We start from the raw sequence: 25,291 nt of genomic DNA, 5'->3' as shown, positions 1-25,291 counted from the left end.
CATGGTTGCCGCCCTTTGTAGGCAAAGCAAGCCCTGTACCTCGCCGTCAGGGTTGCTCTGTCTCTCACGGAGAGCGGTGTGGGTTTCAAACAGCCAGCCTTCAAGTGGTTAAGAGCCCAACGGGCTTCCACAAAGACTACCTCAGTTGGAAGGAGGAAGACCTTTCTTGACAAAAGACTCTAAGTGTGTATAGGAGTAGCCCATCCTCCATGTTTCGGAGCTATTGGTTGGTTCAAGCAATCAAGCTGTCCGTTACAAACAGCCTCACGGGCAACCGCTATGCTATGAGACTTCATTTCATTGGAAGAGGAAGACACTGCAAAAACATGGGTTGCCACCATTTGTAGGAGTAGAAAGCCCTGTCGCTCGCTGCCAGTGTTGCTCGCTCTCCCAAGGAGCGGTTGGGGGTTACAACCACCCAGCCTACAAGTTTACCTACATCCCAAACGGCGGGAGACCACAAAGACTGCTTTGGTTGGGAGGTGGAAGGATCCTTCTTGACAAAAGGCTGCCTTCCTTTATAGGAGGAGCAAATCCTTCCTCTGCGGTTCTCCTTCCGTTGTCTTTCGGAGCAGTTGGTTGGTTCAAACAATCCACCTGTCCCTAAGAAACTGCCCCACCGGCAACTGCTAGCCTACCGGGGTTCCTTCGTGCGGTGCATGGAAGAACACTTCTTAAACATGGTTGCCGCCCTTGGTGGGAAAAGCAAGCCCTGTACCTCACCGTCAGTGTTGCTGTCTCTCTCTCTCTCTCTCTCTCTCTCCCCCCGGAGTGTGGGGGTTTCAAACAGCCAGCCTTCCAGGCATTAACAGCCCAACGGGCTACCGCAAAGACTACTTTATTTGGGAGACGTTTCTTGACAAAAGCTTGCAACTCTTTGTAGGAGTACAAAGCCCAGCCTCTCTGTTTCCTAGGGGTGGGTTGCTTAAACCAGTCAATATGTCCGTTACGACCAGACCCACAGGCACCTGCTGTGCTACCAGGGTACCTTGGGGTGGGAGGAAAAGACACTTGTTGAGCAAGCACCGTTACCCTTGGTAGGAGTCGAAAGCCTTTCCCCCCCCTTCTCTCTCTCTCCAAAGGAGCAATCGTTGGGTTCCAACAGCCAACCTCTATTGTCAACAGCCCGCCACAGGCTGCTATGCTACCAGGTTCCGGTGGTTGTGAGGAAAAAGACACTTCTTGAGGAAGGACTGTAACCCTCTGAAGGAGTAGAAAGCGTGTCCCTGTCCCTCCGTCTCTCCCAAGGAGCAGTGGGTGGTTTCGAACAGCCGACCTTTAGGTTACAGGAACTGGCAACTCTAGGAAAAGTTGACTTCTGTGGTTGGGAGGTGGATAGGCCCTTCTGGTCAAAAGACTACATGTTTGAGAGCAGTGGCAAATCCTTCCTCTGTCTTTCCGGGACATTGATTGGTTTAAGCAAACCACCTGTGGGTTATAAACAGTCCCATAGGCAACTGCTATGCTACGAGACTTCCTTCGGGCAGAGGATCAAGACAGTAGAAAAACACGGGCTCTCGACATTTGTAGGTGTAGAAAGCCCCGTAGCTCGCTGTGAGTGTTGCTTTCTATCTCACGGAGCGGTTGAGGGTTTCAAACACCCAGCCTACAGGTTAGTCAAAGCCAAGCAGGCAACCACAAAGATACTTTGGTTTGGCAGGTGGAAGACCCTTCTCCAGAAATGGCTGCAACGCCTTATGGGAGTAGCAAGTTTACCTCACGGTTTCTCCTTCCGCACTTGTAGGGAGCGGTTGCTTGGTTGAAACAATCAACCTCTCCGTTACAAACTGACACAGAGGCAATTGCTAGGCCACCGGGGTTCCTTCGTGCGGTGCATGGAAGAACACTTCTTAAACATGGTTGCCGCCCTTTGTAGGCAAAGCAAGCCCTGTACCTCGCCGTCAGGGTTGCTCTGTCTCTCACGGAGAGCGGTGTGGGTTTCAAACAGCCAGCCTTCAAGTGGTTAAGAGCCCAACGGGCTTCCACAATGACTACCTCCGTTGGAAGGAGGAAGACCTTTCTTGACAAAAGACTCTAAGTGTGTATAGGAGTAGCCCATCCTCCATGTTTCGGAGCTATTGGTTGGTTCAAGCAATCAAGCTGTCCGTTACAAACAGCCTCACGGGCAACCGCTATGCTATGAGACTTCATTTCATTGGAAGAGGAAGACACTGCAAAAACATGGGTTGCCACCATTTGTAGGAGTAGAAAGCCCTGTCGCTCGCTGCCAGTGTTGCTCGCTCTCCCAAGGAGCGGTTGGGGGTTACAACCACCCAGCCTACAAGTTTACCTACATCCCAAACGGCGGGAGACCACAAAGACTGCTTTGGTTGGGAGGTGGAAGGATCCTTCTTGACAAAAGGCTGCCTTCCTTTATAGGAGGAGCAAATCCTTCCTCTGCGGTTCTCCTTCCGTTGTCTTTCGGAGCAGTTGGTTGGTTCAAACAATCCACCTGTCCCTAAGAAACTGCCCCACCGGCAACTGCTAGCCTACCGGGGTTCCTTCGTGCGGTGCATGGAAGAACACTTCTTAAACATGGTTGCCGCCCTTGGTGGGAAAAGCAAGCCCTGTACCTCAGCGTCAGTGTTGCTGTCTCTCTCTCTCTCTCTCTCTCTCTCTCCCCCCGGAGTGTGGGGGTTTCAAACAGCCAGCCTTCCAGGCATTAACAGCCCAACGGGCTACCGCAAAGACTACTTTATTTGGGAGACGTTTCTTGACAAAAGCTTGCAACTCTTTGTAGGAGTACAAAGCCCAGCCACTCTGTTTCCTAGGGGTGGGTTGCTTAAACCAGTCAATATGTCCGTTACGACCAGACCCACAGGCACCTGCTGTGCTACCAGGGTACCTTGGGGTGGGAGGAAAAGACACTTGTTGAGCAAGCACCGTTACCCTTGGTAGGAGTCGAAAGCCTTTCCCCCCCCTTCTCTCTCTCTCCAAAGGAGCAATCGTTGGGTTCCAACAGCCAACCTCTATTGTCAACAGCCCGCCACAGGCTGCTATGCTACCAGGTTCCGGTGGTTGTGAGGAAAAAGACACTTCTTGAGGAAGGACTGTAACCCTCTGAAGGAGTAGAAAGCGTGTCCCTGTCCCTCCGTCTCTCCCAAGGAGCAGTGGGTGGTTTCGAACAGCCGACCTTTAGGTTACAGGAACTGGCAACTCTAGGAAAAGTTGACTTCTGTGGTTGGGAGGTGGATAGGCCCTTCTGGTCAAAAGACTACATGTTTGAGAGCAGTGGCAAATCCTTCCTCTGTCTTTCCGGGACATTGATTGGTTTAAGCAAACCACCTGTGGGTTATAAACAGTCCCATAGGCAACTGCTATGCTACGAGACTTCCTTCGGGCAGAGGATCAAGACAGTAGAAAAACACGGGCTCTCGACATTTGTAGGTGTAGAAAGCCCCGTAGCTCGCTGTGAGTGTTGCATTCTATCTCACGGAGCGGTTGGGGGTTTCAAACACCCAGCCTACAGGTTAGTCAAAGCCAAGCAGGCAACCACAAAGATACTTTGGTTTGGCAGGTGGAAGACCCTTCTCGAGAAGTGGCTGCAACGCCTTATGGGAGTAGCAAGTTTACCTCACGGTTTCTCCTTCCGCACTTGTAGGGAGCGGTTGCTTGGTTGAAACAATCAACCTCTCCGTTACAAACTGACACAGAGGCAATTGCTAGGCCACCGGGGTTCCTTCGTGCGGTGCATGGAAGAACACTTCTTAAACATGGTTGCCGCCCTTTGTAGGCAAAGCAAGCCCTGTACCTCGCCGTCAGGGTTGCTCTGTCTCTCACGGAGAGCGGTGTGGGTTTCAAACAGCCAGCCTTCAAGTGGTTAAGAGCCCAACGGGCTTCCACAATGACTACCTCCGTTGGATGGAGGAAGACCTTTCTTGACAAAAGACTCTAAGTGTGTATAGGAGTAGCCCATCCTCCATGTTTCGGAGCTATTGGTTGGTTCAAGCAATCAAGCTGTCCGTTACAAACAGCCTCACGGGCAACCGCTATGCTATGAGACTTCATTTCATTGGAAGAGGAAGACACTGCAAAAACATGGGTTGCCACCATTTGTAGGAGTAGAAAGCCCTGTCGCTCGCTGCCAGTGTTGCTCGCTCTCCCAAGGAGCGGTTGGGGGTTACAACCACCCAGCCTACAAGTTTACCTACATCCCAAACGGCGGGAGACCACAAAGACTGCTTTGGTTGGGAGGTGGAAGGATCCTTCTTGACAAAAGGCTGCCTTCCTTTATAGGAGGAGCAAATCCTTCCTCTGCGGTTCTCCTTCCGTTGTCTTTCGGAGCAGTTGGTTGGTTCAAACAATCCACCTGTCCCTAAGAAACTGCCCCACGGGCAACTGCTAGCCTACCGGGGTTCCTTCGTGCGGTGCATGGAAGAACACTTCTTAAACATGGTTGCCTCCCTTGGTGGGAAAAGCAAGCCCTGTACCTCACCGTCAGTGTTGCTGTCTCTCTCTCTCTCTCTCTCTCTCCCCCGGGGTGTGGGGGTTTCAAACAGCCAGCCTTCCAGGCATTAACAGCCCAACGGGCTACCGCAAAGACTACTTTATTTGGGAGACGTTTCTTGACAAAAGCTTGCAACTCTTTGTAGGAGTACAAAGCCCAGCCTCTCTGTTTCCTAGGGGTGGGTTGCTTAAACCAGTCAATATGTCCGTTACGACCAGACCCACAGGCACCTGCTGTGCTACCAGGGTTCCTTGGGGTGGGAGGAAAAGACACTTGTTGAGCAAGCACCGTTACCCTTGGTAGGAGTCGAAAGCCTTCCCCCCCCCCCCTTCTCTCTCTCTCCAAAGGAGCAATCGTTGGGTTCCAACAGCCAACCTCTATTGTCAACAGCCCGCCACAGGCTGCTATGCTACCAGGTTCCGGTGGTTGTGAGGAAAAAGACACTTCTTGAGGAAGGACTGTAACCCTCTGAAGGAGTAGAAAGCGTGTCCCTGTCCCTTCGTCTCTCCCAAGGAGCAGTGGGTGGTTTCGAACAGCCGACCTTTAGGTTACAGGAACTGGCAACTCTAGGAAAAGTTGACTTCTGTGGTTGGGAGGTGGATAGGCCCTTCTGGTCAAAAGACTACATGTTTGAGAGCAGTGGCAAATCCTTCCTCTGTCTTTCCGGGACATTGATTGGTTTAAGCAAACCACCTGTGGGTTATAAACAGTCCCATAGGCAACTGCTATGCTACGAGACTTCCTTCGGGCAGAGGATCAAGACAGTAGAAAAACACGGGCTCTCGACAGTTGTAGGTGTAGAAAGCCCCGTAGCTCGCTGTGAGTGTTGCTTTCTATCTCACGGAGCGGTTGGGGGTTTCAAACACCCAGCCTACAGGTTAGTCAAAGCCAAGCAGGCAACCACAAAGATACTTTGGTTTGGCAGGTGGAAGACCCTTCTCGAGAAGTGGCTGCAACGCCTTATGGGAGTAGCAAGTTTACCTCACGGTTTCTCCTTCCGCACTTGTAGGGAGCGGTTGCTTGGTTGAAACAATCAACCTCTCCGTTACAAACTGACACAGAGGCAATTGCTAGGCCACCGGGGTTCCTTCGTGCAGTGCATGGAAGAACACTTCTTAAACATGGTTGCCGCCCTTTGTAGGCAAAGCAAGCCCTGTACCTCGCCGTCAGGGTTGCTCTGTCTCTCACGGAGAGCGGTGTGGGTTTCAAACAGCCAGCCTTCAAGTGGTTAAGAGCCCAACGGGCTTCCACAATGACTACCTCCGTTGGAAGGAGGAAGACCTTTCTTGACAAAAGACTCTAAGTGTGTATAGGAGTAGCCCATCCTCCATGTTTCGGAGCTATTGGTTGGTTCAAGCAATCAAGCTGTCCGTTACAAACAGCCTCACGGGCAACCGCTATGCTATGAGACTTCATTTCATTGGAAGAGGAAGACACTGCAAAAACATGGGTTGCCACCATTTGTAGGAGTAGAAAGCCCTGTCGCTCGCTGCCAGTGTTGCTCGCTCTCCCAAGGAGCGGTTGGGGGTTACAACCACCCAGCCTACAAGTTTACCTACATCCCAAACGGCGGGAGACCACAAAGACTGCTTTGGTTGGGAGGTGGAAGGATCCTTCTTGACAAAAGGCTGCCTTCCTTTATAGGAGGAGCAAATCCTTCCTCTGCGGTTCTCCTTCCGTTGTCTTTCGGAGCAGTTGGTTGGTTCAAACAATCCACCTGTCCCTAAGAAACTGCCCCACGGGCAACTGCTAGCCTACCGGGGTTCCTTCGTGCGGTGCATGGAAGAACACTTCTTAAACATGGTTGCCTCCCTTGGTGGGAAAAGCAAGCCCTGTACCTCACCGTCAGTGTTGCTGTCTCTCTCTCTCTCTCTGTCTCCCCCGGGGTGTGGGGGTTTCAAACAGCCAGCCTTCCAGGCATTAACAGCCCAACGGGCTACCGCAAAGACTACTTTATTTGGGAGACGTTTCTTGACAAAAGCTTGCAACTCTTTGTAGGAGTACAAAGCCCAGCCTCTCTGTTTCCTAGGGGTGGGTTGCTTAAACCAGTCAATATGTCCGTTACGACCAGACCCACAGGCACCTGCTGTGCTACCAGGGTTCCTTGGGGTGGGAGGAAAAGACACTTGTTGAGCAAGCACCGTTACCCTTGGTAGGAGTCGAAAGCCTTCCCCCCCCCCTTCTCTCTCTCTCCAAAGGAGCAATCGTTGGGTTCCAACAGCCAACCTCTATTGTCAACAGCCCGCCACAGGCTGCTATGCTACCAGGTTCCGGTGGTTGTGAGGAAAAAGACACTTCTTGAGGAAGGACTGTAACCCTCTGAAGGAGTAGAAAGCGTGTCCCTGTCCCTTCGTCTCTCCCAAGGAGCAGTGGGTGGTTTCGAACAGCCGACCTTTAGGTTACAGGAACTGGCAACTCTAGGAAAAGTTGACTTCTGTGGTTGGGAGGTGGATAGGCCCTTCTGGTCAAAAGACTACATGTTTGAGAGCAGTGGCAAATCCTTCCTCTGTCTTTCCGGGACATTGATTGGTTTAAGCAAACCACCTGTGGGTTATAAACAGTCCCATAGGCAACTGCTATGCTACGAGACTTCCTTCGGGCAGAGGATCAAGACAGTAGAAAAACACGGGCTCTCGACAGTTGTAGGTGTAGAAAGCCCCGTAGCTCGCTGTGAGTGTTGCATTCTATCTCACGGAGCGGTTGGGGGTTTCAAACACCCAGCCTACAGGTTAGTCAAAGCCAAGCAGGCAACCACAAAGATACTTTGGTTTGGCAGGTGGAAGACCCTTCTCGAGAAGTGGCTGCAACGCCTTATGGGAGTAGCAAGTTTACCTCACGGTTTCTCCTTCCGCACTTGTAGGGAGCGGTTGCTTGGTTGAAACAATCAACCTCTCCGTTACAAACTGACACAGAGGCAATTGCTAGGCCACCGGGGTTCCTTCGTGCGGTGCATGGAAGAACACTTCTTAAACATGGTTGCCGCCCTTTGTAGGCAAAGCAAGCCCTGTACCTCGCCGTCAGGGTTGCTCTGTCTCTCACGGAGAGCGGTGTGGGTTTCAAACAGCCAGCCTTCAAGTGGTTAAGAGCCCAACGGGCTTCCACAATGACTACCTCCGTTGGAAGGAGGAAGACCTTTCTTGACAAAAGACTCTAAGTGTGTATAGGAGTAGCCCATCCTCCATGTTTCGGAGCTATTGGTTGGTTCAAGCAATCAAGCTGTCCGTTACAAACAGCCTCACGGGCAACCGCTATGCTATGAGACTTCATTTCATTGGAAGAGGAAGACACTGCAAAAACATGGGTTGCCACCATTTGTAGGAGTAGAAAGCCCTGTCGCTCGCTGCCAGTGTTGCTCGCTCTCCCAAGGAGCGGTTGGGGGTTACAACCACCCAGCCTACAAGTTTACCTACGTCCCAAACGGCGGGAGACCACAAAGACTGCTTTGGTTGGGAGGTGGAAGGATCCTTCTTGACAAAAGGCTGCCTTCCTTTATAGGAGGAGCAAATCCTTCCTCTGCGGTTCTCCTTCCGTTGTCTTTCGGAGCAGTTGGTTGGTTCTAACAATCCACCTGTCCCTAAGAAACTGCCCCAACGGCAACTGCTAGCCTACCGGGGTTCCTTCGTGCGGTGCATGGAAGAACACTTCTTAAACATGGTTGCCGCCCTTGGTGGGAAAAGCAAGCCCTGTACCTCACCGTCAGTGTTGCTGTCTCTCTCTCTCTCTCTCTCTCTCTCTCCCCCCGGAGTGTGGGGGTTTCAAACAGCCAGCCTTCCAGGCATTAACAGCCCAACGGGCTACCGCAAAGACTACTTTATTTGGGAGACGTTTCTTGACAAAAGCTTGCAACTCTTTGTAGGAGTACAAAGCCCAGCCTCTCTGTTTCCTAGGGGTGGGTTGCTTAAACCAGTCAATATGTCCGTTACGACCAGACCCACAGGCACCTGCTGTGCTACCAGGGTACCTTGGGGTGGGAGGAAAAGACACTTGTTGAGCAAGCACCGTTACCCTTGGTAGGAGTCGAAAGCCTTTCCCCCCCCTTCTCTCTCTCTCCAAAGGAGCAATCGTTGGGTTCCAACAGCCAACCTCTATTGTCAACAGCCCGCCACAGGCTGCTATGCTACCAGGTTCCGGTGGTTGTGAGGAAAAAGACACTTCTTGAGGAAGGACTGTAACCCTCTGAAGGAGTAGAAAGCGTGTCCCTGTCCCTCCGTCTCTCCCAAGGAGCAGTGGGTGGTTTCGAACAGCCGACCTTTAGGTTACAGGAACTGGCAACTCTAGGAAAAGTTGACTTCTGTGGTTGGGAGGTGGATAGGCCCTTCTGGTCAAAAGACTACATGTTTGAGAGCAGTGGCAAATCCTTCCTCTGTCTTTCCGGGACATTGATTGGTTTAAGCAAACCACCTGTGGGTTATAAACAGTCCCATAGGCAACTGCTATGCTACGAGACTTCCTTCGGGCAGAGGATCAAGACAGTAGAAAAACACGGGCTCTCGACATTTGTAGGTGTAGAAAGCCCCGTAGCTCGCTGTGAGTGTTGCATTCTATCTCACGGAGCGGTTGGGGGTTTCAAACACCCAGCCTACAGGTTAGTCAAAGCCAAGCAGGCAACCACAAAGATACTTTGGTTTGGCAGGTGGAAGACCCTTCTCGAGAAGTGGCTGCAACGCCTTATGGGAGTAGCAAGTTTACCTCACGGTTTCTCCTTCCGCACTTGTAGGGAGCGGTTGCTTGGTTGAAACAATCAACCTCTCCGTTACAAACTGACACAGAGGCAATTGCTAGGCCACCGGGGTTCCTTCGTGCGGTGCATGGAAGAACACTTCTTAAACATGGTTGCCTCCCTTGGTGGGAAAAGCAAGCCCTGTACCTCACCGTCAGTGTTGCTGTCTCTCTCTCTCTCTCTCTCTCCCCCGGGGTGTGGGGGTTTCAAACAGCCAGCCTTCCAGGCATTAACAGCCCAACGGGCTACCGCAAAGACTACTTTATTTGGGAGACGTTTCTTGACAAAAGCTTGCAACTCTTTGTAGGAGTACAAAGCCCAGCCTCTCTGTTTCCTAGGGGTGGGTTGCTTAAACCAGTCAATATGTCCGTTACGACCAGACCCACAGGCACCTGCTGTGCTACCAGGGTTCCTTGGGGTGGGAGGAAAAGACACTTGTTGAGCAAGCACCGTTACCCTTGGAAGGAGTCGAAAGCCTTCTCCCCCCCCCCCTTCTCTCTCTCTCTCTCCAAAGGAGCAATCGTTGGGTTCCAAGAGCCAACCTCTATTGTCAACAGCCCGCCACAGGCTGCTATGCTACCAGGTTCCGGTGGTTGTGAGGAAAAAGACACTTCTTGAAGGACTGTAACCCTCTGAAGGAGTAGAAAGCGTGTCCCTGTCCCTCCGTCTCTCCCAAGGAGCAGTGGGTGGTTTCGAACAGCCGACCTTTAGGTTACAGGAACTGGCAACTCTAGGAAAAGTTGACTTCTGTGGTTGGGAGGTGGATAGGCCCTTCTTGTCAAAAGACTACATGTTTGAGAGCAGTGGCAAATCCTTCCTCTGTCTTTCCGGGACATTGATTGGTTTAAGCAAACCACCTGTGGGTTATAAACAGTCCCATAGGCAACTGCTATGCTACGAGACTTCCTTCGGGCAGAGGATCAAGACAGTAAAAAAACACGGGCTCCCGACATTTGTAGGTGTAGAAAGCCCCGTAGCTCGCTGTGAGTGTTGCTTTCTATCTCACGGAGCGGTTGAGGGTTTCAAACACCCAGCCTACAGGTTAGTCAAAGCCAAGCAGGCAACCACAAAGATACTTTGGTTTGGCAGGTGGAAGACCCTTCTCGAGAAGTGGCTGCAACGCCTTATGGGAGTAGCAAGTTTACCTCACGGTTTCTCCTTCCGCACTTGTAGGGAGCGGTTGCTTGGTTGAAACAATCAACCTCTCCGTTACAAACTGACACAGAGGCAATTGCTAGGCCACCGCGGTTCCTTCGTGCGGTGCATGGAAGAACACTTCTTAAACATGGTTGCCGCCCTTTGTAGGCAAAGCAAGCCCTGTACCTCGCCGTCAGGGTTGCTCTGTCTCTCACGGAGAGCGGTGTGGGTTTCAAACAGCCAGCCTTCAAGTGGTTAAGAGCCCAACGGGCTTCCACAAAGACTACCTCCGTTGGAAGGAGGAAGACCTTTCTTGACAAAAGACTCTAAGTGTGTATAGGAGTAGCCCATCCTCCATGTTTCGGAGCTATTGGTTGGTTCAAGCAATCAAGCTGTCCGTTACAAACAGCCTCACGGGCAACCGCTATGCTATGAGACTTCATTTCATTGGAAGAGGAAGACACTGCAAAAACATGGGTTGCCACCATTTGTAGGAGTAGAAAGCCCTGTCGCTCGCTGCCAGTGTTGCTCGCTCTCCCAAGGAGCGGTTGGGGGTTACAACCACCCAGCCTACAAGTTTACCTACATCCCAAACGGCGGGAGACCACAAAGACTGCTTTGGTTGGGAGGTGGAAGGATCCTTCTTGACAAAAGGCTGCCTTCCTTTATAGGAGGAGCAAATCCTTCCTCTGCGGTTCTCCTTCCGTTGTCTTTCGGAGCAGTTGCTTGGTTGAAACAATCAACCTCTCCGTAACAAACATACATAGAAGCAATTGCTAGGCCACGGGGTTCCTTCGTACGGTGATGGAAGAACACTTTTTAAATATGGTTGCCACCCTTTGTAGGAGTAGACAGCCTTGTAACTTGCTGTCAGTGTTGCTCTCTCTCTCACGCAGTGGTTGGGGGTTTCAATCAGCTACTCTACAAGTTACTAGCAGCCCAATGGGCAACCACAAAGATACTTTGGTTGGGAGGTGGAAGATCCTTCTTGACAAGAGGCTGTAACCCTTTATAAGAGTAGTGAATCCTTCCCGTTTCTCCTTCAGCTGTCTTTTGGATCAGTTGGTTGGTTGGTTGAGATAACCAACCTGTCCTGTGTATACACCCCAAGGCGCAATCTCTATTCTACCAGGGTTCCTTCAGTTGGAGGATGGAAGGCACTTCTTAAACATCGTTGCCACCCTTTGTATGCGAAGAAAGCCCTGTTGCTAGCCTTCAGTGTTGCTCTCCCTCTCAAGCAGAGGCTGGGCGTTTCAAAAAGACAGCCTAGAAGTAATTAACAGTGAAATGGGAAACCGCAAAGACTACTTTGGTTGGGAGGTAGGAGACCCTTCTTTACAAAAGAGTGCAACTCTTTGCAGTTCTAGAAAGTCCATTCTCTGTCTTTCCTAGTGGAAGGTCCTTAAACCAATGGACCTATTCGTAGTAAACAGGCCCACAAGCAAATGCTAGACTACCAAGGTTCCTTCGGGTGGACTATGTAAGACACTGCTTAAACAGGGTTGCCACCATTTGTAGGCCTAGAAAGCCATGTAGCTTCCTCTCAGTGTTGCTTTATCTTTCAAGGATCAGATCAGGGTTTCAATCAGGCCGCCTAGTAGTTACTGACAGCACAATGAGCAACCTCAAACACTACTTTGCTTGGAAGGTGTGGGAGGCCTTCTTTACAAAAGACTGTACCTCTTTATAAGAGAGTAAAAGTCCTTCCTTTGTCTTTCTCCTTCTGTCTTTTGGAGCAGTCTGCTGGTTCAATCAACCTGTCCATTATCAACAGCTCAAAGGCAACTGCTAGGCTAACAGGGTTCCTTCGTGCATTGGATGGAAGAATACTTCTTAAACATGGTTGCCACCCTTTGCAGGCAAAGCAAGCCCTGTACCTCGCCATCAGTGTTGCTCTCTCTCTCTCATGGAGCGCTGGGGGTTTCAAACAGCCAGTCTTCAAGTTATTAACAGCCCAACAGGCTACGACAAAGACTACTTTGGTTGGGAGGTGGGAGACGCTTCTTGACAAAAGACTGCAACTGTTTGTGGGACCAAAAAGTCCAGTCTCTCTCTTTCCTAGGGGAAGGTGCTTGAACCAATCAACATATCTTTAATCAACAGGCCCACAGGCAACTACTAGGCTATCAGGGTTCCTTCGGGTGGACGATGGAAGACACTTCTTAAACAGGGTTGCTACTCTTTGAAGGTGAAGAACACCCTGTAACTCGCCTTCATTGTTGCTCTCTCTCTCACGGCATGCTGGGAGTTTCAAACAGCCAGCCTTCAAGTAATTAACAGCCAAACGGGCTACCACAAAGACTTATTTGGTTGGGAGGTGGGAGACCCTTCCTGATAAAACCTTGCAACTCTACAGGAGTGGAAGGACCAGACTCTCTTTTAGTGGTTTGTTGCTTGAACCAATCAACATGTCCGTTATAAAGATCCACAGGCAACTGCTATGCTATTTAGGGTTCCTTGGGGTGGGAGGAAGGGAAAGTTCTTGAGCAAGGACTGTTACAGTCTAGAGAAGGACAGGGTTTCTGCCTCTATCAATCCCAAGGATCTTGGGTGGGTTGAAACAGCCAACCTCTGCATTTTTAATGGCAGTTGGCAAGCACACAGCACAAAGACAATTTTGGTTGGGAGGTAGAAGACACTTCTTGACAAGACACTCTTTAAATAGGAGTAGCAACTTTTTCCTCTGATTTTGGATTGGTTGGTTGGTTCAAACATTCCACCTGTCCGTTATAAACAGCCCACAGTCAAGTGAGAGGCTTCCTGGGTTCTTTCGGTTGGAGGACGGAAGACACATATTAAACATGGTTTCCGCCATTTGTAGGTGTAGAAAACCCTGTAGCTCACTGCATCCAGTGTGAATAGTAGCCCAACGCACAACTACTAAAGCCACTTGCCTCCTTTGGGTGAGAGCAAGAAGACACGTCTTTACAATCACGTATAACTCTTGGAAGTAGTAGAATATCAACTCTCTCCCTTGGAGGGTTTTGTTTTTTGCTTGGAACCGCTGACCTTTGCATTATTAACAGTACAATGTGTAACGACTATTCTACCATGACAACTTTGGTTTGGCAGAAGAAAACAATCATTGACAACACCATCTTTTTATTTTCTTTTGTGCTTTGTGCCTCTAACTCTTGGATAAACCATTCTTCAGCCAGAAATCACAGTGTTATGTTTTGCTGAAAATCACTGGATTACATTCAGAATGGAATCAAAATCAAATTGATGTAAAGCCATTGCCCTAAGCGATATCCTACCTAGCTCTACCCCTCTAATCTCCTGGCATTGCCAGCACCCAATGTGTTCCAATCATACTGGTACTCTTCCTCAACTTTAAAGAGGTTTAATCTATGTATTACTTTGTCCAGCCTTAATCCCTTAGCATGAGGTGGTCCCTTCTTTGTCTTTCCAGAGTCCCTATTTCACCATGCATTGTGCCTTTGTACAAAAATAATCTAAAGTGCCACTGACTGGCTTTATTGCATTACCCTGTTTTCCTTCACTAGGATGCAAGGCCCAAGAGGGCATGTCGTATTCTAAACCAGTGGTTGTCAACCTCAGGGTCATAACGCCTTTGGGGGGTTGAACGAGCCTTTCACAGGGTTCGGCCAATTCATAACAGTAGCAAAATTACAGTTACGAAGTAGCACGAAAATCACTTTATGGTTGGGAGGTACCACAATATGAGCAATTGTATGTGGCACTAGGAAGGTTGAGAACCACTCACTAAGAAGACTTTACTGTTAGGATCTAGTGCAGTTCCTGATACTGTTAACATAGTAGCACTTCTTATGAGATTTGCTGAGTTTCTATTCAAGTCTAATATCCCTTGTTTAGTAGTGTTTTAAATTCTATACCATTGACTAAATTCATGACAATATTAATAGACTTTCCTTATGCCCAATGGGTTGAATGATAATGTTCTTTCACGTAAAATAAACCAGAGACATATTTAGTAATATAGGATTAGATTTGTTTTCACACTCAATTCTACCCTCAAACAAAAAACAATTATTAAGACTCATTTTCATAAATCGTTATATATTATTAGATTAACCAACAAAAAATGCTAATTGTTAAAAAATTAAAAAGTATTTTTTAGTCTTAAGACTGCTTATGTGAGGTCTGCAGGGCCGGCCCCAATCCCAACTATGTAGACACTACTCCTTCCCTCCAAGAAGAATGCACTTCAGAGGACAGCACTGAAGCTACAGCTCAGGGAGAGGGGCACATCTGATCATAGCACACAGGAGCAAACAAAGAGGAAAGGAGAGACAGTGGAACACATCGTGGCTCATCAAGCCCCGAGGACAAGATTCCTGCTCAGTCAGTCAACGCACAGAGAAGACTATAGGGCTGGCCTATCACGAAACAAGATGTCCGTTACTGACCCACATTGCTATAAGGGACAGCACTGGAAACACAGTGAAGGAATTGTGCCCGATCTGATCCCATCACAGAGGCGAAACACTAAGGGCATGCAACAGAGCAGCAAAGGGAGTAAAGCAATGAAGTCTGCAGAAATATACCACCATCAGACTGGACTAGAAAACATTCCGAAAGGTCAACAAACAGACTTAGAACTATTTATAGGCTTGTCATTTTCCTTGGCTGTTGGTGGTTTAATTTTGTTATTTTGTTTTGGTCTGTATTGTTTCTGTGCTTATCATTGTCTCTGTATGCCAATTGAGATAAGATAGGCCAGAGAAACCATCCAAGGGAGAAAACAATGGGGATGGTGGTTTCAGGGGACACGGGAGGTGAGGAGGGGGATAAGGAAGTGGTTGTTAATAAACCCAAGGACAAGGGAACAACAAGTGATCTAAAATCGACAGCAGGGAGGGTGTAGGAGGCCTGGTATGGCTTGATCAAGGGCAGTGTATCTGCGAGGAATTAGTGAAACCCAAATGAAGGTTGAACATGATAGTAGGACAAGAGGACAATAAAAGGTAATAGAGGAAAGAACTAGGAGACAAAGGGCATTTATAGAGATCTAAATATAGTCATGTATATATATATAAATATATTTATATCTAACAGGGAAATAGATAGATGTACATATTTATATGTTAAGTATAAAGGTAGCAGAAAAACAAAACAAAAAAAAAGTATAAAGGTAGCAGACAGACATTGGGCCTCTACTCAAGTACTCCTTAATGGAAGAATACTTTGTTCTAATAACCTTACATTCTGTGATTCCCACATTCCCAACACGATCGCTGAAAACAAAATGGGTGCACAGCAAATGTGAAGAAACCTGATGGTGCCTGACTATCAAAAGATAATGTCTGGGGTCTTAAAGGCTTGGAATTAAACAAGCGGCCATCTAGCTCAAAAGAAACAAAACCCACATGGAAGAAGCATACCAGCTTGTGTGATCATGAGGTATTGATAGGATCAGGTATCAGGTATCAAAGACTCAGAGCCAAAAATCATATCAATGTGAATGAGGGTGAGTGCAGAGTGCAGACCCAAAACCCACCTGTAGACAATTGGACATCCCCTTACAGAAGGGTCACAAGGAAGAGATGAGCCAGTCAGGGTGCAGTATAGCACCAATGAAACATACAATTTTCCTATAGTTCTTTAATGCTTCCTCCCCCCCACCACTATCATAACCCCAATTCTACCTTACAAATCCGTCTAGACCAGAGGAGGTGCACGTACAGTTAGGAGCTGAAAACACAGGGAATTCAAGACAGATAAACCCCTCAGCCAATAATGAGAGTTGTGATACCAGGAGGGGAAGGGGAAGGTGGGGGGGAGAAAGGGGAAATCTATCAAAATGATCCACATAATAACCCCCTCCCTGGGGGATAGACAATAGGAAAGTGGGTGAACGGAGACATCGGTCAGTGTAAGACATGAAAAAAATAATTTGTAAATTATCAAGAGTTCGTTAGGGAGGGGGAAAATGAGCTGATATCAAGGGCTCAAGTAGAAATAAAATGTTTTGATGATGGCCACAAATGTACAAATGTGCTTGACACAATGAATTGATGTAATTTGAAAACAGCTGTATGAGCCCCAATAAAATGATTTTTAAAAGAATATAATCTATATTTTAATTATCAATTTAGTTATGTTTATCCATTCACTCAGACTTGTGTTTTCATACTTAACTATTTCAGATGATAAAATGTTCATGTTTACTTTTGTATTAAGATTAACAAAGTATATTCACCTTTCTGTTAAATTTTGTGATTTATTTATTAAATTTCAACCAAAGGGGAAAAAGAAGAGTGTTCAATGCTTGCCCTCATAAAGTGATCACTAAATATATTGGTGAGGAAACCACAAGGTGCCCAGTTATTAGAGCACACCAGCTTGTGTGATCTAAGTATTATAAATGACAAAAACTCAAATATAGAGAATGATACAGAGCTTAAATTTTGAACACCTGATTTGCAGTAGGCTATAGATAACAATCAAAGCCCAAAATTTCCTTGCCCGTTCCCCACATGGATTAAGTCTCCAGGGAATCCCCTCCATACACAGTCCAAGGGATATGAATAGCCTGGCTATCAAGACATGAGCGTTGTAATATCAACTATGGAGGGTGCAGTGAGGTAAAAAGTATTACCTTATCACTTGTTCTTTTTTTTTGACCCATTTTAAAGTTGTTTCAGGTTTTAATAATTTCCGCTTTTCAACTGAGATTATTTCTATGGGCACAAGTCATTGTTCTTTGATTTGTTTGCTTCCTGCTTATGTGTTGTATGAGTTTCTTTATATGAAATTGAAGATAGGTAGATCTATAGAGACAATAACTGGATTGCTAATTGACCAGGGGCATGGCAGGGGAGGATGGGGAGAAATGAAGAGCTAACAATGAGTGAGTGCAAGAGGAAAATATTCTGAAATTGTGGCGAAATGTGCACATCTCATCTTAATATTATTGAACAGTTTAATTGTATGATGTGTAAACTATATGCCAATAAAACTATTTTTAAAAAGAAAAGTATTACTATGTCATCTTTAATAAAAATATTTGATGCTTGTTGTAAAGTAGCATCTGTTTGTCATTATGAGCCATTGTCTGTACTTCAAAAATTTAGCAGACAAAATGGGCTTTCCAGGGGCCTGTAATTACTGATTGCATGTAAATTAAATGTTTGTAACCTGGTGAAGAAGAAAAAATTGATTTTCTGAGTTAATAAGCTTCTACACTGTTTCTTGCTCAGAGAAGTTACACTAGCATCTACTACAAGCGCAAGCTCATTTTAAGCTATGTTAAATTGCAAATGTGGTGAAAAAAGATTTGGCATCTAAACTTGATATCAGGTTAAAATCTCAGTTCTGCCACTATTCTGCCCAGTGTCCTTGAGGGGAAATACTGTGCCCTTCCCCACCAATGGGGTGAAAGTTGAATTAGGAGTGGTAGAATCTCAAGTATCACCAAGATTTATGTCTCTCCAAAGATTACCCCTACACAACAAAATATTATTCCATAGTATTTAATTTCTTGGGGCTAGGAGGAAGTGGCAATCGAGGGGGAAAACAATCAAAAAAGATTGCTTATGAAGACAATTTTTTTAAAAGTAAGGACACACTGTACTAGAAGGATGAAGGTCCTTGAGAACGCATCATGAGCTTTCTTGAGAAGGATGCTGTAAGAACTGAAATACAAATGAAATTGTGACCACTTAACAAAGTTATATAAATATTACGCTAGTGAGAGGCAGCCACTCTCAGATTCTTCTACTTCAGGAGTATTCCACCAAACCCAGTAACAAGGCCTTGACCCTAGCCTAGAAGAAACGGGAGAAACTAAAGGGCATCTGACTTCTCTTCTTCACCTACTTTCAGGCATTTATGGTACAATTCATTAACAACATGAAAGAGTTCCTAGGGACAAAGATCAATGCATGGTTATCTGTTTTTAACTTACCATCAGAACTGACATTGAACTCTGACACCTTCAGACTGGCCTCTGAACGCTCAGTCAATTTCCACCTGAAATTAGGCACAATAGAATACAGCATGAACTGGTACGTTTTACTGGGGGAACAAAAATTTCTCTGTTCAAACAAGGCTTAGTTTTGAAGTATTTTCCCCCTAGAGTTAGGTTACATCATCACTAGGTAACTAGTTCTGAACCTGGACATTGTATTCACCGATTATGAACATTTACCTTACTAGAATGAGAGGTGGAAATCTAGCCTTCACCTCTCCTCTTAATGTAGAATGTAAATGTGCTCCTCCAAAACACATGAAAGACAAGGTAAATATAGTGGAAAAGGAATTGGACTGGGATTCAGACACCTGAAGTTGAACCCTTTGCAAAATGGGTGACTTCCAACCAAATAATACCTGTTCAGTACTTCCAAAGACTCAAATATGGATTGAGTAGGAATATAAATGTACCCATGCCTAACACAGTGATAACTAACAAAGAGATCATGTGTACTATATACCAGGCACTATAAGACCATGACTCATTTCAACCTCAAAGCCCTGTGAAATAAGTAGTATTTTTTTCTTTTTTAATTGTGGTGGAAATATACATAGCAAAACATGCCAATTCAACAAGTAAGGGTTATTTTTACCCTTTTATAATTGAAGAAGTTGAAGTACAGAGAGGATAAGTAGCTTGCCCACACACGGTCTTGCTAACTCAGCTATATAATAACTTGAGTGCTAACCAACACTAAAGTCTTAATTGACTTAATCCACCCACTGCTGGTGAGTTAGTTCCAACTCATAATGAACCTGTAGGACAAAGTAGAACTGTTCCCTAGGGTTTCCAAGGCTGGAAATCTTTACAGAACTATCAGTTTGATCTTTCTCCCTGAGAGTAACTGGTGGATTTGAACTGTCCATTTAGCGGCTAGCAGCCTTTACCCTAATCCACTGTATTACCATTCAATGAATGCTAGTGACAGGCAAGCCTCCTGGAATCTAGCTAGTTCTGAACCACCAAAATTGCTGGAAACCTTACCTATTCTTTCCACCGAGGGAACTAATGGCTTCCAGAAGCTTTTGATGCTTCCTCTCTCCATCATTTTCCCCCTAGACACAGGAAAGGGAAAAACACAGGGCAATGAAGAGAAAAGATACTGCAGAACTCCAGGCTCATGTACCATTCCTTTTTGGGGTGGTGGGGAAAGGTGAGTCAGTGGGGAATTGGGAAATCAAATAAGGAAGGTCTGGTGTGCAGAAATGCCAATCCAAACTAGGAACTGCTTCACAAACCACACTCCTTACTATAAGGGCCCTGGAGCCTTAAAGAGTCTGCAGGTGATGACTAGCTTAACGTGTTTGACCTGACACAGTAGAAATCATAGGCCAAACACACTAACCATGGCAGCTTTTACATAGCAGGAGGGGGAGAGAAACACACCAGAACACAAAACACCTTGTCATTAAAGCAGGTGCTCTGTGATATGCCACCCCCCACCCCCACCCAAAATCAATCTGGTCAAGGGAACAAGGAATTTCCATACCATTTGTTGGTGATTCAGCTGAAAATACAACCTTGTCAATATATACTGCAGTATATAACTTTACAAGAATCCACACTTGGGAAATGGTCAAATCATAGAATAAGGACCACTCAAGCAACTTGAGGAAAGTAACTGGATCTTAACTTCTTCAAATCCTCTTAGCACTTGATACAAAGTTATGTACAGGAAACAATATTTCTTTGGGAGTGCTAAACAGATACAATGTCACTAGTCCTTTGTCTAGGAATTGCTAAGTAGCCTAACAGGCAGGAGGCAAAGGAGAAAGGGCCGATAATAGTTGTCACCTACTTCATCTTCACTCGAACTTAAAGGGAAGTCTTTTGGCAAATCCACGAGTTCGTCTTGCTGGCTCAAAGCCAGAAGGCTGTTAAAGGATGCAATAGAGAAAACAAAAACAAACAAACCATGTTATCACTTGAAAGAACTTATGTTCAAACAATCTCAACAGCACAAAACAGCCTTATCCCCAGGAACAGTATAGTCCAAACAATAGAGACACCTCTGGAGGTTGGTCAAGATAGTGAATTTGGACTTCAGAAGTTAGGCATTCCCCCTAAGAGGTGAGAAGTCGTTGGGGAAAGTAGTCCAGAACTATGAAATTGAATTAACATTCCTTAGTGAATAGTTAGTAGTGCATTTCCCAATGACTTATACAAAGCAGTACAAATGCCAGATGTAGATAAGGTGGCAAAAGTTGCCAGTGCTTGGAACAAGGCAGTTTCACAATTATTTCTAAGGCTACAAGGCAGATATTCTGATAAGCGCAGCCTACTCAGAAAGTGACTTCTGATCACTTGTTCACAGGAATGGGGAAACAAGGACATGGATAAAAGCAGTTGAGTACATAAGTAAGCAGTTGAGTGCGTAAGCCCTTTCTCCCGGGGGCTTGCTAGGCAAAGTATTTGCTAAACAGAGGAATATGAATCCAGAAATCTTCATTACAGAATGCCCTCCCCAACAGTAATATACCAACAATTGCCGGTAACCATTACTAAACGGATTGCACCTAGTTCTTCCATGGGGGGGGGTGGGGGGGAACAAAACATCGGAGAAGAGAAAACGTTAGGGTGACTCCCAATTAGCAAAAATTTCCATGATGGACGTGGATAACATGCATTTGCCAGTGCGGAGGACTAAAACTGGCGGAGGAAGTAGGAGGTATCAAGTGAGAACTAAAAAGAAACAGTAACTTAGCTGGAGAGGGAGAGCTAGTCGCCTCGGAGCCCCCAGGGACTAGGCTGACAAATTAAACAGCAACGGGTGCGAAGGAAACCCAAAGCATTCCAGGAGAAGTTTAAAATGGATCGCAGCAATCGTGATGAGTGGGGCCTTGGGAAAGACATCACTGTGCTTCCACTTCCCCCGAACCGGAGAACCTGGGGCCCCAAAGCGATCCGGTCTCCCGTTAAGCCCCTCACCTCTTTGCCGAGGTCGCACTCATTTTCGCAGCTCGTTCTCACACGTGGGTCAGGAGCGGAAGTCGAGAGAGGAGCAGTTTTCTCGCTGCCGCAAAGCAATTCCGGCTTTCATCACTCACGCGCGACACCATCAGGGCACTTCCGCCATGCGCTGCGGGCAGAGGGGCGAGCAATGAGAGGCGCTTCCGGAAGCCCGCGGTAAACCGGAGGCTGGCCATCCCCGTCTCCACCCACTTCTGGGCGTTGCCCAGCGCAGGTTCTGCCCTCCCTACCCCGCCTTTTGAGCGGCCCGAGGTGGGTGCGCCGCCCGCGTCCAGCCGACCCTTTGTACAGAAGTGAAAGACTCCCGTGCTTTTCGGCCTTGGACAGCACCCTGCGAGTCAGCCGCCGGCCAGCTCGTAGTCTCCAGAAGGCCTGCGAAATGCCAAGCATTGTACTGGACTCTGGCTATTCAGCGGCGAACAAAGCCGATTTCCTCCCAGTTAAAGGAAACAACCACTTTGATCTTGTACTTCCTTGTAATGTAATAAGAGCTGCCGTTTTCATTTTTCCTATGCCACAAGAGTTATCTAAGAAAGAGCTGTGTCGGGGGTTTACTCTTTGTCCCCTCCCATAAACTGAACACCCCCTCCCCAAATTACAATATATGTACAAAAGTAACACACAAAAACTTTCTTGCCACTTACTCTTTAAAGCCATTCCCATTTCGTTTTTGTCCCATCATTCCACTGAAACGGCTCTTGACCAGATCATAGGTTGACATCTAAAGTAAAATAAAACAGTAAAACGGATATTTCCGCAGTTTTAGTCTCCCCAGTGGTAGGCACTTGGCATTTGATACTGTGAATTTTTCTTAGTCATTCAGGAAATGGTTTTGGCTATGCATTCCCTTTGCAGTGTTTTGGTAACAATTTTTAAGAGTACATTTCCATGGCTTTCACTATGTACATAGGGTCGTGCAGCCATCACCACAAACAATTCTGGAACATTTGCATCACTAAAAAGAAACTTCATATCCTTGAGCCATCATTCTCCAAAGACCTCATCCTCCCAGGCTTCCCATTATCCCAAACCCACTTGTCACGGGGTTAATTCCAACTCATGGTGCTCTATATAAGGTTTCTGAGACCATCTATCTTTATGGGTGTAGACAAGTTCATCTTTCTCTCGTGGAGTACCTGTATATTTTGTGTGAATGGATATTTTGTGACGCATTCTTCCCCCCCACCCCCCACTTAGCATAATGTTTTCAAAGTTCATCCATGTTCTAGCATGTATCAGTGTTTCATTACTTTTTATTACAGAGTAGTATTCCATTGCCTAGAACACCATTTTGTAGCTATTATGATGGTATTAATTTTGGTACTACAGACATGATGAATATGTGTGTACAAATGTTTGTATGTTTCATTTTGGGGCATACAAGGATCCTTCAAAAAGCATTGCTGCTGTGGCTTTAGGTCATGGTTGCATGTGTTTATTTCAAACAAAATGTCTTTCAACGCTTCTCCACATGGCTGCCGATAAACTCTCAGTAATATATTTGTCTCAGTAGGAGGTCTTCAAAAAAGAGTGGGCACCCAAAGTGCTGCATGGAGATTAGCCAGACCAAAAACTGATCTTTCTATCAGTCTATGAGCAAGATCAAAGCAAAAAGATAACCGTATGGAATGAATAGTAACTGAGGATGAGTCTTGGATTTATCAGTACAACCCAAAAAGCTGGGTCAAATCAAACAGTGGCTTCTGGAAGCATCTGCTGGGTCAGTTAAATTCAAACCAGAGAGGTCACCTCAGAAGGTGACTTTTTTTTTAATTCTAAAGGGTTAATCTTGACATATTTTCTTCAAGGACACAGGATGAACATGGGGGATTATTCAGAAAAAGTTAAAGAAAATGAAAAACTGCATTGATGATAAAAAAAAGACCAGGCAATTTGCACTGAGAAAGTACTTTCCATCATGACAATACACCTCATTCTTTGAGAGTAGCAAGGGCTGTCTTATGAGCCTTTTGTCTGGGAAACCTTGTCCCATCTACATTACAGCCTGGATTGTTGCCCCATCAGGCTTCTTTTGTTCTCCAAATTCAAAAGCCATTTAAAAGGAACATGATTTGAGTCCCTTGAGGATGCTGTTTTGACGTGGTGTAAATGGAAGTGCATAGACTTCTTTGGTGAAGGATTAGAGAGATTGAAACATTGCCTGTAGAAGTGGATAGGGTTAAATAAAAGATATGCTTTGAAACAATAGAAATTTGAAAACCCCACATTTTAATATTTTGTTTAATAAAAACTTCTATGATTTTACAGCATGACTCTTTTACTCATATACCTGAGTGGAATTTTTGGGTCATCTGATAAAGGAATTGCAACTTGTTTTCCAAATTAGTTGTATCACTTTACATTCCTACTAGCAATGGTTCCAATTTCTCCACATCTTCAACTCTTATTATTGTCTGCCTTTTTATTTATAGCTTTTCTGATGGATGTAAACTGGTATCTCATTGTGGTTTTGATTTGCTTTGCCCAAATGACTAGAAATGTTAATCTGCAACTCTTTCATCTGCTTATCAATCTCTTATGCATGCCTTCTTTGGAGGAAAGTCTATCCAGAGCCTTTGTTTATTTTTAAAAGCTGGCTTATCCTTTTATGGTTGAGTTGTCAATGTTCTTCATGATTTTTGAAATCATTTTATTGAGAGCTCTTACAGATATCATAACATTCCATAGTTCATTCGCATCAAGCAGTATTGTACAATTGTTACCACAATAAGTTTCAAAACATTTTCCTACTTCTTGAACTCCTTGATATCAGCTCTCCTTTAACCCTTCCCTTCCCACCCCCATCCCTTATTAATTTTTTTCCCTACAATAGGATTTTTTGGCCATACCTTACACAATCCAATATATCCATTCCCATTCAATTCTGTTGCTCGGTTCCATCAAGTGGGGTTATACATGTTATCAGCTCCCCATTCCCCCCGTATCCCCCTCTTTCCGTATCCTCAGGGACTGATGCATTACTCCTGTTACTGTTTCTAATGGGTTATCTGTCTTGGCTTTTGTATACTGAATGATCTTAAATATACAAATGACTATACACAAATCTAGCATGATTAGTGAGGTAAAACAAACACTATAATAGTAAGGGGAGGAAATATTGAACTACAGGATAGTTATATGGTTCACTAGTGTCATACCGCACCCTGGATTTATCATCCCTTCTGTGTGGCCCTTCTGAAAGGGACTGTCCAATTATCTTACAATTGGTTTTGGAGTCTCTACTATATTCACACTCTTGAACATCGATCAACACCTCTTGATCACACAGGCTGGTGCTTCTTCCATATGGGCTTTGTTGCTTCCCTGCTACATGGCGGCTCATTTAACTACAAATTCTTTATGAGGAGACATGGAGGAAGGCAGAGGACGCTGGGTACTTCCGCCAGACGAAAGCCGGTTACCAGCTCTGGGGGTTCTGCCTCACCAAGAGGCTACTAAAGTTCCTGTGGAAGTGAATTAGAATTTCACAAGAGCGTAATGGATCGAGAGGAGAAAAAACTTAAGGTGGCTATGAAGGCCTGGATGCCATGTATGTCAAACTGATATTTTCTGATGGCCATGAATTTATTGTAAAAAGAGAACATGCACTAACATCAGGAACAATAAAAGCCATGTTGAGTGGCCCAGGTCAGTTTGCTGAGAATGAAACCAGTGAGGTCAATTTTAGAGCGATCCCATTAAATGTGTTATCAAAAGTATGTATGTATTTTACCTACAAGGTTTGCTACACTAACAGCTCCACTGAGATTCCTGAATTCCCAGTTGTACCTGAAATTGCATTGGAACTGCTGATGGCCACCAACTTCTTGGATTGTTAAATAAATTAAATTATAATAAAAAATTATTAATTTTGGATGCAAGTCTCTTATCAGATATATGAATCCCAATTACAGTCACTCCTTGAACAATGTGGGAGTTAGGGGCACCAATTCCTGTGCGGTCAAAATTCCAAATAACTTTTCAATCCCCCAAAGTTTACCAGCAGCCTGCTGTTGACCAGAAACCATGACATGCAACTGATCAACCCTTATTGTATGCA

General features: G+C 45.9%; 1 protein-coding gene and 1 pseudogene across 1 annotated transcript in view; one reads left to right on the top strand and one right to left on the bottom strand.

The window, feature by feature from the left end:
* The window catches only part of UTP14A (UTP14A small subunit processome component), a 215,154-nt gene extending 193,149 nt beyond the window's left edge, over positions 1-22,005 (bottom strand). Inside the window, exons 1-5 of the mRNA XM_075538716.1 lie at positions 21,876-22,005; positions 21,190-21,340; positions 20,060-20,135; positions 19,246-19,316; positions 18,196-18,260 (exon numbers count right to left, since the gene is read on the bottom strand). Of these exons, the coding sequence (XP_075394831.1) occupies positions 18,196-18,260; positions 19,246-19,316; positions 20,060-20,135; positions 21,190-21,212 (235 nt within the window). The 5' untranslated portion in view covers positions 21,213-21,340; positions 21,876-22,005. The remainder of the gene's footprint in view (positions 1-18,195; positions 18,261-19,245; positions 19,317-20,059; positions 20,136-21,189; positions 21,341-21,875) is intronic.
* Positions 22,006-24,749: 2,744 nt separating this feature from the next.
* LOC142434546 (elongin-C pseudogene) lies at positions 24,750-25,070 on the top strand (annotated as a pseudogene).
* The last annotated feature ends 221 nt before the right edge of the window (positions 25,071-25,291 follow it).

The sequence above is a fragment of the Tenrec ecaudatus genome, chromosome X, assembly GCF_050624435.1.
Source record: "Tenrec ecaudatus isolate mTenEca1 chromosome X, mTenEca1.hap1, whole genome shotgun sequence".
Classification (NCBI taxonomy): Eukaryota; Metazoa; Chordata; class Mammalia; order Afrosoricida; family Tenrecidae; genus Tenrec; species Tenrec ecaudatus.
This window is presented reverse-complemented; position numbering and strand designations above follow the sequence as displayed.